This window comes from Chelon labrosus (assembly GCF_963514085.1).
Source record: "Chelon labrosus genome assembly, chromosome: 2".
Classification (NCBI taxonomy): domain Eukaryota; kingdom Metazoa; phylum Chordata; class Actinopteri; order Mugiliformes; family Mugilidae; genus Chelon; species Chelon labrosus.
The window spans coordinates 8,159,750-8,173,056 of NC_140338.1; the positions used below are offsets into that span (position 1 = coordinate 8,159,750).

General features: G+C 42.9%; 3 protein-coding genes across 3 annotated transcripts in view; 1 reads left to right on the forward strand and 2 right to left on the reverse strand.

Annotated features, from left to right (window-relative positions):
* Positions 1 to 344: 344 nt before the first annotated feature.
* pvalb7 (parvalbumin 7) lies at positions 345 to 1,718 on the forward strand (the record flags this gene model as incomplete). The annotated part of the gene is made up of 4 exons (XM_084560168.1): positions 345 to 408; positions 540 to 669; positions 764 to 873; positions 1,693 to 1,718. The coding sequence occupies exons 1-4, from the start codon at positions 348 to 350 to the stop codon at positions 1,716 to 1,718; spliced, it is 327 nt and encodes a 108-aa protein (XP_084416294.1). The 5' UTR covers positions 345 to 347.
* A 1,310-nt stretch (positions 1,719 to 3,028) lies between these two features.
* On the reverse strand, positions 3,029 to 11,544 carry baiap2l2b (BAR/IMD domain containing adaptor protein 2 like 2b; the record flags this gene model as incomplete). Its single annotated transcript, XM_084572950.1, has 14 exons — positions 10,627 to 11,544; positions 10,307 to 10,382; positions 9,416 to 9,502; positions 8,437 to 8,498; positions 7,785 to 7,856; positions 7,416 to 7,505; positions 7,118 to 7,249; positions 6,541 to 6,645; positions 5,803 to 5,905; positions 5,453 to 5,660; positions 4,828 to 4,893; positions 4,226 to 4,577; positions 4,082 to 4,125; positions 3,029 to 3,104 (listed from the first exon to the last, which is right to left on the reverse strand). Exons 1-14 carry the CDS (start codon positions 10,678 to 10,680, stop codon positions 3,029 to 3,031), a joined length of 1,527 nt encoding a protein of 508 aa, XP_084429076.1. The 5' UTR covers positions 10,681 to 11,544.
* Positions 11,545 to 12,274: 730 nt separating this feature from the next.
* Positions 12,275 to 13,307, reverse strand: part of LOC311507671 (extracellular serine/threonine protein kinase FAM20C-like) — a gene marked incomplete at its 5' end in the record, with an annotated part of 33,417 nt that continues 32,384 nt past the window's right edge. Inside the window, 3 exons of the mRNA XM_084572106.1 lie at positions 12,275 to 12,713; positions 12,985 to 13,044; positions 13,178 to 13,259. Of these exons, the coding sequence (XP_084428232.1) occupies positions 12,440 to 12,713; positions 12,985 to 13,044; positions 13,178 to 13,259 (416 nt within the window). The 3' untranslated portion in view covers positions 12,275 to 12,439. The remainder of the gene's footprint in view (positions 12,714 to 12,984; positions 13,045 to 13,177; positions 13,260 to 13,307) is intronic.

Here is a 13,307-nt window from a genome sequence, read left to right on the forward strand (position 1 = left end):
TAAATTCTAAGCCACAGCCTTTGATCAACCCCCTCCTCCCCCGTTGTGCCAAGTCTCACAGGAGTCGTCTCTTGAATACTTTAAGGATATCCTACAAGCCTCGTCAAGCTCAAACTTTTCCTTGTGTTCGTTTGTGTGCATCACCACCTCTTATGAACAAACTGTATTCGTTTACCTTGATTTACAGCAGTCACCGACACATGGGAACGTAAAGAGGTTCCGTTTGGGTTTTATCTTTTGCGCCAAGTGCTCCCCTGCTGTCGTCACTCACCTTTTGGAAATATTGCTCTTTAATTTCTCACTTTGTGTCTTTTATGTCCTCTCTGTCCCTCTCTGCAGCTGACAGGATGGCAATGACAGATCTCTTAAAAGCTGATGAGATCAAGAAAGCTCTTGATGCCTTTGCAGGTCTGTAGCCTCCATGTTAGCCTCAGTAGAAACAAACCTACAAAGAAAGAGATGTTAACCTTATGTTTACTATACACAGAGTTAATGTGAGGGGGAAAAAAATACTCTACCTTTTATTTTTCCTTTTACAGCGGACACATTTGATCCTAAAAAGTTCTTTGAAATGGTGGGGATGAAGGCCATGTCAGCCGAAAACGTCAAGAAGGTGTTCCTGGTTCTGGATGTGGACGGCAGCGGGTTCATAGAGGAGGAGGAGCTCAAGTAAGGGACTCACACACACACACACACGGGAAATATTCCCTCCTCTGCCGCGCGCTCCTTAACACCGTCACACAGATGCCTTCTTCTGTAACAGGTTTGTGCTGAAGGGCTTCTCCAAGGACGGCAGAGATCTGACTGACGCCGAGACAAAAGATTTCCTCAACGCCGCGGACAAAGACGGAGATGGCAAGATCGGCATTGACGGTGAGAGAGGGAAAGACATAAAAACATGTCTCGAAGCGTGACAAAGCTCCTGTTTAGAAAAGAAGAGGTTGAGGGAGAGACAAATAAGTGGAACGTGCAGTTCAGCGTGAGGACAGGATAAAAGCTCGGTGAAAAGAGTGGGTTCTGTCTCTCAGAATGCTGCTTTATAGTAAAACTGCATCCTGAAGAGTTAGGCTACTATGAAAGGATGCAGGTTTAACAGTATACATGAACGTTGGCTCATTCGTTTAAGGAAATTAAAATGTCTTAAAACAAATATGTTAATACATTTAAGCTTGAGATAGTTTTAAGTTTAAAACAAATCCAGCAATATGAACAGATTTTAATTTAAAAATTATAAGCACCAGCAATGCTCCAGCCCATCTCTTAATATTTCCAAACTTTCCACTCCAAGCTATTTATTTAGTGCTCATTATGATAAACTCTTTAGTCTCAAATACTGTATATAGTTTACTTTCATTTAAAGCTAAATCATATCCTAAAACAACTACAGTTATTAGCAAACATTATTTAAAGTATCCTGCATTAATTAGAACCTACTTTTAGAAGGGATTAGTATTTACAGAAGCAGCATGGTCCATATTGGGTTGACTCGAAATAGTAGAAATATGTCACCCAGGGCTAACTAATGCATTTTTAACAATGTTTGGGCAATGATGGAGCTCTATGGCACAGAATAAGTAGATACACCAGGCTGTGATTATACTTTAAGGGCAATACATTATTTTGTTGCTGGCCTCAAAATTGAAGTCTACATGTCGGCCTGCTTGCCTCATCATCTCGTTTTTGTTTTCCCAGAGTTCGAAGCCCTGGTGCATGAGTAAAGAAGGGGCAGCTGAACGCCCCCTCTGCTTCTTCTTCTTCTTCTTCCTGCTCCTCCTCTTCGTCCCTGCATTCATATTTTGTACCTGCCACCTTCAAACTCGTCTTACCTCCCTCTGGACCCCACGGAGTCGGACGTGGCCTGCTCTCTGCAAAACACTACCACAAACAGGCCAGCGGGGGAGTCGACATGAGGCGAAACATACAGGCATTAACAGGCACCAGTTTTGTTTTTGATTTTTCATTATTATTTTTTTTTATATGTATTTAACCACACATGCTGTAGGGATTTCAGAATCATTCTTAATGGTTTCATGAGGATAGTTTGTGGTCTAAAAAAAAAAACAGGTGGTACTAGTGTTGTAGATGGTGTAGATGTTATAAAGACTTCCTCCTTAAATCTTAATTTCCTTTCCTATGTGTATTTCAGGTAGTGCATTTTGTCTTTTTATTTCTGGATGTTCACCTATCAGTGCACTTCCCTCCCACGCCTATTCTCTCATCCACCTTCCTTCACCTCACCTCACCTCCTCTCCTGTATCCCCTCCTCCTCCACCACCTCCTCCTCCTCCTCCTCCTCACTCCCTGCCTCTGATGAGATGATGTAGTAAATAAAGTCATATATAAGGAACCCTGAGAAGAGAGACAAGATTCTCAGTAAGAAATGATAATAATAATAATAATTAAAAAAAAAAAAACTTGAGTAACTGTCTCTTTACTTATTCTTACTCACAGGGAACACACAACATCGAACTCAAAACATAACACACACTGGGCACATGGCAAAACATGTCAACCACAGGACGGTGATTACAAATTTACATCCAACACTTTAGGAAATGTGTTTTTCTTGCCTGTATTTAAATGAGAAAGTTAATACGACTCACATATGTGGAGGAATCAGGTAGCTTAGCGTTAAAAAAAAATGAATGAAAACATTAGGCGTAACTCTTTATGCTAAGCTTATCTTCTAACTCCTGGAAATGAGCGTCCAAAATGTTTAAACATTCATTTGACTACAAGACACAACATCTATTAAAATAAAAACTTAAATACTGTACAAAGTGTTATTAAAAGAAATCTTTTCGTTTATGGTTTTAAATATTCTACAATTTGTATTTTGTACAAGAAATGCCTCATCTTATCTAACACTGTACAAAACTCCCTTCTGGCTCAGATCCTTCACATTTTAAAGATGTCATAGCGCACTTCTGAAACAAAAAAAAACAAAACAAAAAGAAAGTGTATCCTGCCTTCCCCTGACGATCTCAAAGCCTCAGCTACAAAGCTTGCCTGCAGGAGTGCGAACGGATCAGGGGATCCGAGGAGAAGATCTGTCATTGGTCGTTGTGGGGCGAAGCTTGACGGTGGCGAAGGGGTTTGTGCCTCTGAAACGAGAGTATGATGGAAAATGTTACACAATACCTGACGTGCTCAACTGCTTCCTGCCAACACATATAAACTACACACACACAGACAGCGACACACGCACACTCTATCTCTCTCTAGGTTTGGAAACTAACACTAGAGACCAGTGTGAGGGTGATCACATTGACTGTGAGTAGGTTTAGCATCATTTAAAGGAAATTTTTCTAAAACTCAAAGTTCACTCAGGTTTATAGTTCAGGGTTCAGTCAAGATACACCTCATTTTAGATGCATAATACCCTCAAAACAAGAAGGTATTTACAAACTACACCTGTGACACACATAAACGTGTTCAACTATTGTTGTATTGCGTTATACACCGATCAGGCATAACATTACGACCACCTTCCCAATTTTGTGTCTGTCTCACTTGTGCCTTTCAATTGCTGCCTACAGAAAAAGACTCATCAGAGAATGGACATGGGCCTTCTGAGGGTGTCCTGTGGTGTTGTTAGTGGGGGGCCTTTGGGTCCTATGGGTTGAGAGGAGGGGCCTCTGTGGATCATCCCACAGATACTTGATCAGTTTGGGATCTAGTGAATTTGGAGGCCAGGTCAACACCTTGTGCTGTTCTTCATGTTTTGAGGGTTAGGGTTAGGGTTAGGGTTGTTCCTAAACTGTTTTTGTGTGTTTGTCTGTGTCAGGCTGCATCCTGCTGGGGATGGCTGCTCCCATCAAGGAGTGTCATTGCTATGGGGTGGGGGTGCCTGGTCTGGTCTAGGTGGGTGCTACATGTCTAAGTAACATCCACATGAATGAATGCCAGGTCTAAAAGTTTCCCAGCAGAACACTGAACTGTCACAAGATGGTCAATGTTATTTAGTTCTCCTCACCGTGGTTTTAATGTTGTGGCTGATCGGTGTATGGCCCCATAAAATGTTAAAAAAGTGAAATGAATCACACACTGAATTTTGTGAAAACAGATTTTGAGGAATTACCTGGGAAACAGTGGGTTTTCAGGTGGCCCGTGAGGTGATAACGTCTAAGAGGAACAAAAACAAATTGAAGTAGAAGTAGTGTACAATTAGTATTTTCTTTAGGAGAGAAAATAATGTAATATTTCCTTAGAATTGCTATATTACCTGGACGTCGGACGCTGATTCACCCTTCTTGTCAGGGAGGGGAGAGACTGGTCGAAAATCTACTGACGCCCTTCTGAGATTCAGACTTTGCGGAGGGGGAGGTGGTGGTGGTGGGGCAGGAGGTGGAGGAGGGTTATCGTTGTGGCTCTTCGTCTGACTGGGCTTTGCCTCCATGGGTGGCTCCGCCTTCTTCTCAGGGAGCGGAGAGATCGGCCGCAGGTCTACAGAGGCCCTGCGGTTGGGCGTGGCCGGCGGCGGGATGTCGCCGTAACTCTTGCTCTCCGACTGGTCGGTGTAGGTGTCGGTGGAGTCGAGCAGATTGTTCACACTGTGGCGTCTGAGAGAAACTCCGCTGTGGAGAAAAAGCAGGAAGTTTTAGTGACTCAGAACAATGATTTGTAATATTTTGTTGAAAGATAAGAGAATACATTTTCTTCTTACAAAGCAGAAACTATATACGGGACGTTCTTTAGATAACAGTACAGACGTTCTGTGGAGGGATATTTGTAAAACGGTTCAGTCTGAAATATGAAGGCAATAAAAGGAACATCAGCTGGTGAGATTAGTTTCTAACGTGTGCGGTCTTTATCAGAAACACCTACCTTGTTGCTAAAGTGTTAGATAAATCCTCGACAGGTGCCACATATGCTGCAGGGAACCAGCCCTGACTGAAGGAGATAAGACAGTATGGTTTAGGTAACAGCAAACTCCACATATCCTTCATCTTTCAAATAATACATAATCATTTTCGGACATAGCAGTAGTCTGTCTGTGTTCCTGCCAAACAGAAACCTATGTAAAATACTGGACATTTTAGATTTCTTCTAATAATTTAATGAACAGCTTTACCACTTGTTGAAGAAATTGCTGGTCAATACCATGAGTCATCTGTTGCATATAAGTTTTTGCTAACATTTTTGTTCTTTACAAGGTCATCAACCTACTGCCCATACGCATGAGTAATCAGCATTGTGAGACATTTGGTTTCAATGATAAATTAACAGTATTGTTAGCATTTCTTCTAAAAGTCTTTTGTCTAAAAGTTTATTCAGCTCCGCTCTGAAAAGGAGGAGAAAGAGGGTGCCACAGTCACAGGAATGAACTCATTCTGGTTAGTCATGCACACACAGCAGAGCATTTAATTTAAAAATCTGGTGAGAAATCATAAAACCGTGGCGTCTGCCTCTGCATACATGCACATGAATCTAACTGTTTTCAGCCACCCACCGCAGGCTGCTGTCAGTACGACCATACAGCCAGCCGTTGCGTGGCTCCTGAACCAGCACAGTGACGGTCTCTCCCCTGTTGAAAGGCAGCAGCTTTGGGTTGGATGAGGAGGGGTGAGAAACCAGGGCTCTCATGGCTCTCCCTCCTCCAAGACCCAGAGATTCTCCGACTGAACTGGAGCGAGAGCGACTAGGGAGGGGAGACGGTGCTGGAGGGAGGGGGGGAAATATTTTAGGCATGAAAAAATTAATGCACGTTCGAAAGCAAAAATTAGCACGGTTGATCTTATTTGGCTTCAAATTATTACATACTAATAAGCAACAGTTGTAATAAGTACAACAACATCCCACCTCTCGAGGGTACTCCGCCCAGCGCCTGCTGCTCCCTCCGGGCCCAGGACATATCTTCATCTCTGGCTACTGTCTGCAGCAGGGAGCTCACTGAGCCTCGAAGCTGAGTAGACACAACATACCCATAATAAATAAACTGCTGTATCCATCTGTTTAATTGGGAATATTATATTTATAGCAGCTGGTGGACCATAAACAATCTGGAGCTTGTGCTGGAGACTTCAGTAGGACGATGTGTCCGGAGCTACATTGACTAGAATCAAAACCATGAAAACATGCAATTTACTGCAAAAAAACTGCTCTCATTTAATAATGACATTCAGTTGTGACAAAATCAATTAAATCAAAACCGTCCTGTGGGAGGTTTTCAGTGAAAAAACTTCAGCTTAAATTAACATATTAAGCACCTTGTATTGTGTATTTACGCATGGAAGATTAGCAGCATTAGCAAAGACGATATTTAAGAGACAAATAAAGTTGACTGACTCGACCTGTGACACCGTTAACAATACAGACACTTCTTTGGATGCAGCAGAGGAACTTTCCGTACCCAAATTCCAAATTTGCAGCCCATAGCGAGGTGTGCAGCTTTTCATAAATCATGTCACCGAGTCTGAGTACAGACAGTGCTGCAGTAACCTCAGCTTCCTTGCAGCCAGTCTAGTGCATGGAATACCAAGAGTAATTTTCGTTAACTAGACAAAAAAGAATTGACTGAACCAGATAAAACATTGATACCTGTGCCTCTTGGTCTAAATGAGTGGGAGTCCGAGCTCTGGACCCCCGGGTCTCGTTCACTTTATCCTTCCACCCATCTGCCTTTTGCTGAAGAGATGCACCGGTCTGAAAGCAGATGAGCGAAGGTGAGCCACCTCATTACATCTCAACCCGATCAGGCAGCAACGAGATTAACATGTACGCTTCAGTAAACGAGATAATGGACACTGAGACGTGAGCTTCATCAGATAATCAAGCAATTAACATCCCATCACACGGATGGAATAAAAATGCGGTGCGGCCCAGTGTTTTCGCTGGCATGATGAATCACAAACTGAATGCTACACTTGGCTTTACCTTCGCTGCACCTTCACCCGCCGGTTAAATGTGCCGTGGAGTAATAATGTGAAGCGTGAACCGCGGTCGGGAGCATGCCAGCTTTGCGCCACGTTACTATGGTGACCGAACCATTTTAAACAAAAACAATTTCAAACTGATCCAGCATTACAACACCTACAGGGCACAGATAAGCCCCGAGTTCACCTAGCCTGAGGAATTAAAGTGGGTAAACTTTAGATGGCTGTCGATGTGCACATACCTTGTTTATGAGGAACAGTAGTGACTGGGTGAGGCCGCAGTGTTTCTCTGCTAGGAAGCGATACCTCCTCTCCTCCTCCTTCAGGATCTCCTGCTGGCTCTGCCTCAGGTACAACATGTACTCACTATTCTCCTAAAAACACACACAAACACAGAGAAGTACGAAGACATACACATGAAACAAATAAAATTGTACAAAAGTAGTGCTACTGCAATCTGTATATGCATGTTCATCATTTATAACAATATATCTGTGTGTGTGTGTGTGTGGGTGTGGGCATTTATGTTTACATAAGTACCAGAGAGTCTCTGAAGGTTCCTCGTCTGAGCTGTTTCTCTAAAGCCTCTGCCTGGTTTCTCACCTCCAGCTCATACACTCTGCGACTGCCCTGCAGAGCACAGACGAGACGCTCGTCTTACAGTGTAGTTCTTTACACTAATAACTACTATAGCATACTGTATTGATTGCCAAACTCATTCATTCATCTTCTGTAACCGCTTATTCCTGTTAAGGATCGCGGGGTCTGCTGGAGCCCATCCCAGCTGTCATCGGGCGAGAGGCGGGGGTACACCCTGGACAGGTTGCCAGTCTATCGCTGGGCTGCCAGACTCTTACTTTAAAACTTTAAACAATAAACCTAAAAAGAACAACGCTTCTGTAAACTCACTTCAATGTACTCCTCATCCAGCTTGATATTCTTCTCCATCGCCTGCAACACTTCTATCTGGAACCATCGAAACTGTGGCAAGAAGAGAGACAATGCCCCCAGTGATGTAGCCAGACCATTATGGAAACAGTTCCCTTGTTCAAACAGTAATTTTCATTACCAGGTTGACTGTATTGTTTGATCAAATTTATATGCAAATGTGCTCCTTCCTCGGGCCAACTTATTTAATCAGAGGCCATTGCTTTGGTTATTCACATGACTGAAAGCCACTACAGCTCAAGTACAAGGGTTTGTGTAGCGGTATGAATGTCAAACAAGCAGTGGAAGGGGAAAGGACAAACTGGTGTCCCTAAAAGCTTTTCACCTGTTTGTTATAGTGAAAGATGGAAGGTGATTCGATCAGGACCCCACACAAACTGAGCTTTTTTTAAGATTTTGGGAGGTTGGTGAAGTTGGGGAGTGGAGGAAAATGCTACTCGTTAATAGCAAGGCTTACTTCTAATTATTCCTTATGAAATATGGCTTAACCACCGCCAAGCATAATTACAAAAACACATAATACATTTACACGTTTTACTTTTCCATCATTAACATTTTAAAGACTTAGCTCACGGCTTCAGAAATCGTGTATTTATTGAGGAAATGCACTGACCACTCCCTCCATCTCCGCTGTGAGTCTCCTCTGTGTTTCTGAAATCTGGATCAAGACATCCCCTGTTTGAAGAAAAAGTTTTGACTCACATCAACACACACACACGTCAAAAATCAACAACAACGTATACTTTGACACAGTATATCATGGTTATAATTATGTAGTACTGCAAAAAATAGCCAGCTGGAGAAACTGAATCCTTTCATTTCATTCGTACAAGTGAATATGTGACATGTGACCATTTATGTAATGCTTTCATACAATTTGTGTGATTTTACATTTCATAGTGGGAATAAGAGTCATTAGATACAAGACTTTAACACAGTTCATCTCATCAGTGACTACTCAAGTAGTCGTCAAGAGAATCCTTTGATCCAACTAGCTGAACTGCTAAAATGATATAAGCCAAGCCTCTGGACTCGCCTATTATCACAGAATGTGGTTGAGCTAATGAAGTGAGTGCGGCTGAAAGACTGTCCTCATCTATAATTCAAGGGCCGCCACTTAATAGGGTTCCTGGTCACGCTGTGGCTCCCTGACATTCTCGGTTAGCCAGCCTAGCAGAACCACGTGTGCCGTGCCGCGCCGCGCCGCGCTAGCAGGCGATGCACGAGCCCACGCACTCTTAGCGGGGCACGTGCTAGCACAATGCTAATTACCACTAACAATGCTATGACGCATCCCCAGGGTCAGAGCGAAAGTGACACTCGTGAGATAGAGACGCGATCATGCATGGTCTAGTGCTGCACACACGGGAGAATGCACAAACACACACCAGGAAGAGAGGATGACAGAGAGCGGGGGTGACAAAATTTTAAGGTCAGTGGAGTGTACGTGGTATTTGATAATCTGAGATGCGTCAGTATGATTGATGGTATGATACTTGGCCATCGCTAGACTACAGTTTGTACTGAATGCAGTAAATTGTGGAGGAAACCTGAAATCACAAACTTAAACACACAATGACACACAGACTTACCAAATGAACGAGATGAAAGAGTGTGAAGTGCCTGGTCACCCATCTTCGCCACAGCGCTGAAGTAGGCTTCACTGCAAACGGCTAAGGCTGCGATACACACAAAAACACACACACATATACACATGTCAACATTATAACATCAGTAAGGCAGCCAAAATGCTCCCAACTGGGTCAACCAGTGTTCTGCTTTTATTGACCACAAGTCTCTCAGTGCTGACATGCGATACGTGATTTTGGTCTAGGAATAGCCCCATGCTAGTGGGGATAGTTTTACCACACTGCCCTGTTACCCTGTGACCGACGACCGGCTCTTGTTTTATTAGGCACATTTGAGAGGCACGTTAATTATGCATGCATCCTCACCCAATTACCAGTCTAACATATATGGTAAAGATTAGAGAAACACAGAACGTAGAGGAAGGATTTGCGATTCATTCCACATTAACTCATCCTCAATAACATTGTTTCATAACGTTATCAGCACTGAAATATTAACTAGACAGGATGATGCCAAATTAAATTTCAGCCGACTCCTCATGACAGAAAACCAGAAGACCAATTACTTCAAGCTTAAGGACGAATAAACTATGATTGGCTGGTGGATTAAAAAAAACAACAATCTATATTTGAAAAAACAAAACTCTTAAGGTCTTCAATTGAATTTACTCAATTTGTATCTCAATAATAGCTGTAATATCCTTCTCTAATATCTGCGCCACTAAATCCTTCTAGCCATCCACAATAATATCTCTGCTAATTGTTGTTGATAAAGTACATTAAATGGGTCAGTTTCTACTTTTGTGATGCCAAACACTCGGACTACTACGAGACACTGCAAACATCAAATATGCATAAGACACACTCTACCCAGCCACTCACTCGCTCACTCACCTTGGAAAGCCTTTACATAGCTGTTTCCTAGAGCAACAAGCTTCTGAAGGCCTGGGTTGAAGTGCTCCATCAAGTTCTACATTAACATACAAAACAGAAAGCAGGCAACACACATTTATGAAACTCAGCAGCAACTTTAAACGAGATTAAACCCAATAAGAGCTAAAATCCGGTTCATACTCACCTCCAGGTCACATAATAATACGGTGCTGATTAAAATTCTTCTTTCCGTTTTAAAATATTGCATCAAAGCCCACATTTTCACACCATGAACAGAAGCCACAGAGAGAACAGAGAACAAGGACACAAAATACACTCACCGAATAGACGGTTAAAGTTGATTTGTGCAGATGGTCGCTGCTGACTCCAGACATAATGATCAGTTTCAAAGACGAGGTATTAAATTCAAACAGAAAAAGCCTTGAAAAAATATTGTCAGAGACAAAATAAACTTGTGTAAAAAGTCCGTGTTCCCATTAAAACTTCTGAAGAAGTTTCCTCAGGCCTCCTTCCCGTATCAGCGTCTTAAAGGAGTTAAAGTCACCTTCAATGTAGTCCTACTGCTCAAACGACTGATACCACTGATAACACCTGTCTCGAAGAATGATAGCGCTTTCCCCTCTCTGTCTTTTGAAGTCGTTGGTTAATGAGCTCTTTTACCAACCTTGTCATCAGCAGTTTTCATGGAAAGAACGAGCGAGCAAGTTTGGGAAAGAGAAAAGGGAGCAGGTGCCATCGATATGACCGGGCCGAGTAAATTATTGATTGGAGCCCTGAAAGGAAAGGAGAAGAGGGACAGCCAGCTGCCTAACTAGCTGTGACGTAAACTCACACGTAAGGGAGGACCTCGCCAAAGTTGAAAGAAAACAGGAACAGTAGCTCAACTCAAGAGGAGACATAAAACAAAATCTAGTCTCAGCCAGTCATACACACGGGTGCAGATAGACATTAAATATCTGTGACTAATATACTGCAAATACATCTACAAGGTCACACTGAGGGCTCTTTGGGTCCTATGGGTTGAGGGGAGGGGCCTCTGTGGATCATCCCACAGATATTTGACCAGTTGGGGATCTAGTGAATTTGGAGGCCAGGTCAACACCTTGTGATGTTATTCATGTTTTTTTTTTTAGTTGTTCCTAAAGTGTTTTTGTGTGTGTGCCTGTGTCAGGCTGCATCCTGCTGGGGATGGCTGCTGCCATCAAGGAGTGTCATTGCTATGGGGTGGTGGTGCCTGGTCTAGTCTAGGTGGGTGGTACATGTCTAAGTAACATCCACATGAATGAATGCCAGGTCCAGAAGTTTCCCAGCAGAACACTGAATTGTCACAATATGGTCAGTGCTATTTACTTCTGCTGTTAGCGGTCATAATGTTATGGCTGATTTGTGTGGTAACTGGATATGTATTAAATTTTGCTTGCATTTTCTCTAAAAGGCATTTGAACTAAATCAGTCCAGATGAAAATGATTTAAACGATTTGTTAACACTGAAGAAGATTCTAACCGTCCCTGATAAAAGAAAAAAAACTAAAATATTGTCTGGCGTCAAAGTAACCTGGACGTCTGACATGTACACAGAAACCTCTCAACACACACAGACCCAAAATTTGAACATGTTTTTTAATATAGGAGATGAATACTGTGATAATAGTCAGTGTCATGGAGAAATAGACCCAGTGAGTGAAGAGGAAATATCCACGGCCAGGCTGTCAGTCAGATTGTGTCAGTCAGATTGTGGGTAGCTGTGTCAGAATAGTTTGCAAATGGCTTGCTTCAAATGAGCGAGGTCTCCTGGTCTGATTGTTTTTAACTGAAAGGAAATAGACTTTTTGTCTACATCTTTAACTTCTGACAGTCTGATTGAACCATCTGGCACAAGTTTAATTTAAAGTGTATGTTTGGATTCTAGCAGTGGCACCTTAAAGAACAATGTTCCCTTTTCCAACATCACCATATTACATCCTCATGTTGTGTCCTGCTTACACATGCTGGTTTTACTGTAACTGTGAATACTGTCAAGACAGGAATTAGGTTTCTGTGACGATTCATTTGGCATCAACTTCCTGCTATCACGTTGCAGGAGCTCGTGCTATCATGAACGTAGAAACCACATGATGAGGCGGTGCGGCCGCGTTACCCAGAAAGAGTGACCTCGTCTTTCAAATAGGCAAGGTCGTCATAAATGACCTCTTCACCGCCGCCGTCCTGCCTTTGTTGTTTCTGGCAACGACTTACGGTGTCCAGCACAGTTTTCAACCGGCGATTCAGAGCAGCGAGGTGGGGCTCTGCCAGCAGCGGGGCCACCTTGTGAAGGGGGTCACGGGAAAGTGAGGCCCTCATGACGTCGCTAATGCGATACTGCGGCAAAGACAGGAGGCGCAGGCGTAGCCAAGTGGACCGGCGGATTCTGGAGAAAGAAGTGGAGAAAGGACACGGCGTGGTGGTTAGGACGGGAGAAACGAATGGCAAACACACAATAGATGAACGAAGAAGAATGAAGCATGTTTATATTGGATGTTTGCTTTCACTTCTTGAACTAAGGCGAGGAACGCCCTTCTTGTATAATATCAGATGTGTGTGATATAAAACTGATGATCCATGTTTGACAATATACTTGAAGAAAAAAAAATAGGGTTAAGAAGTCCAGTAAAATAAGGTACATTTACACTTCTCTTTACCTGCAGCACTGCTCCAGTGGAGCCAAGATAGAAGGCTCATCTTTGGAGTGACGCCCGAATCTACAGTGAGGAGGAACCCAAATTAAGTCGAGCACAATGAAAGTCGTACCGTCTTCAGAATTTAGACAACTTTGGCACATACTGGCAACACATACTGCACAAAGACACACAGAAACACAACAGAAATACTCACGCCCGCCCGTTGTCAAGGTGTAGTAGAGACGTATCGTTGCCAAACTTCTCAAAAGTTTCATAGTGGTGCCTGTCCATGTTACCTGGAGGAAGAGAAAGATGGATTTCGGTGCCATGCTTTGAATATATAC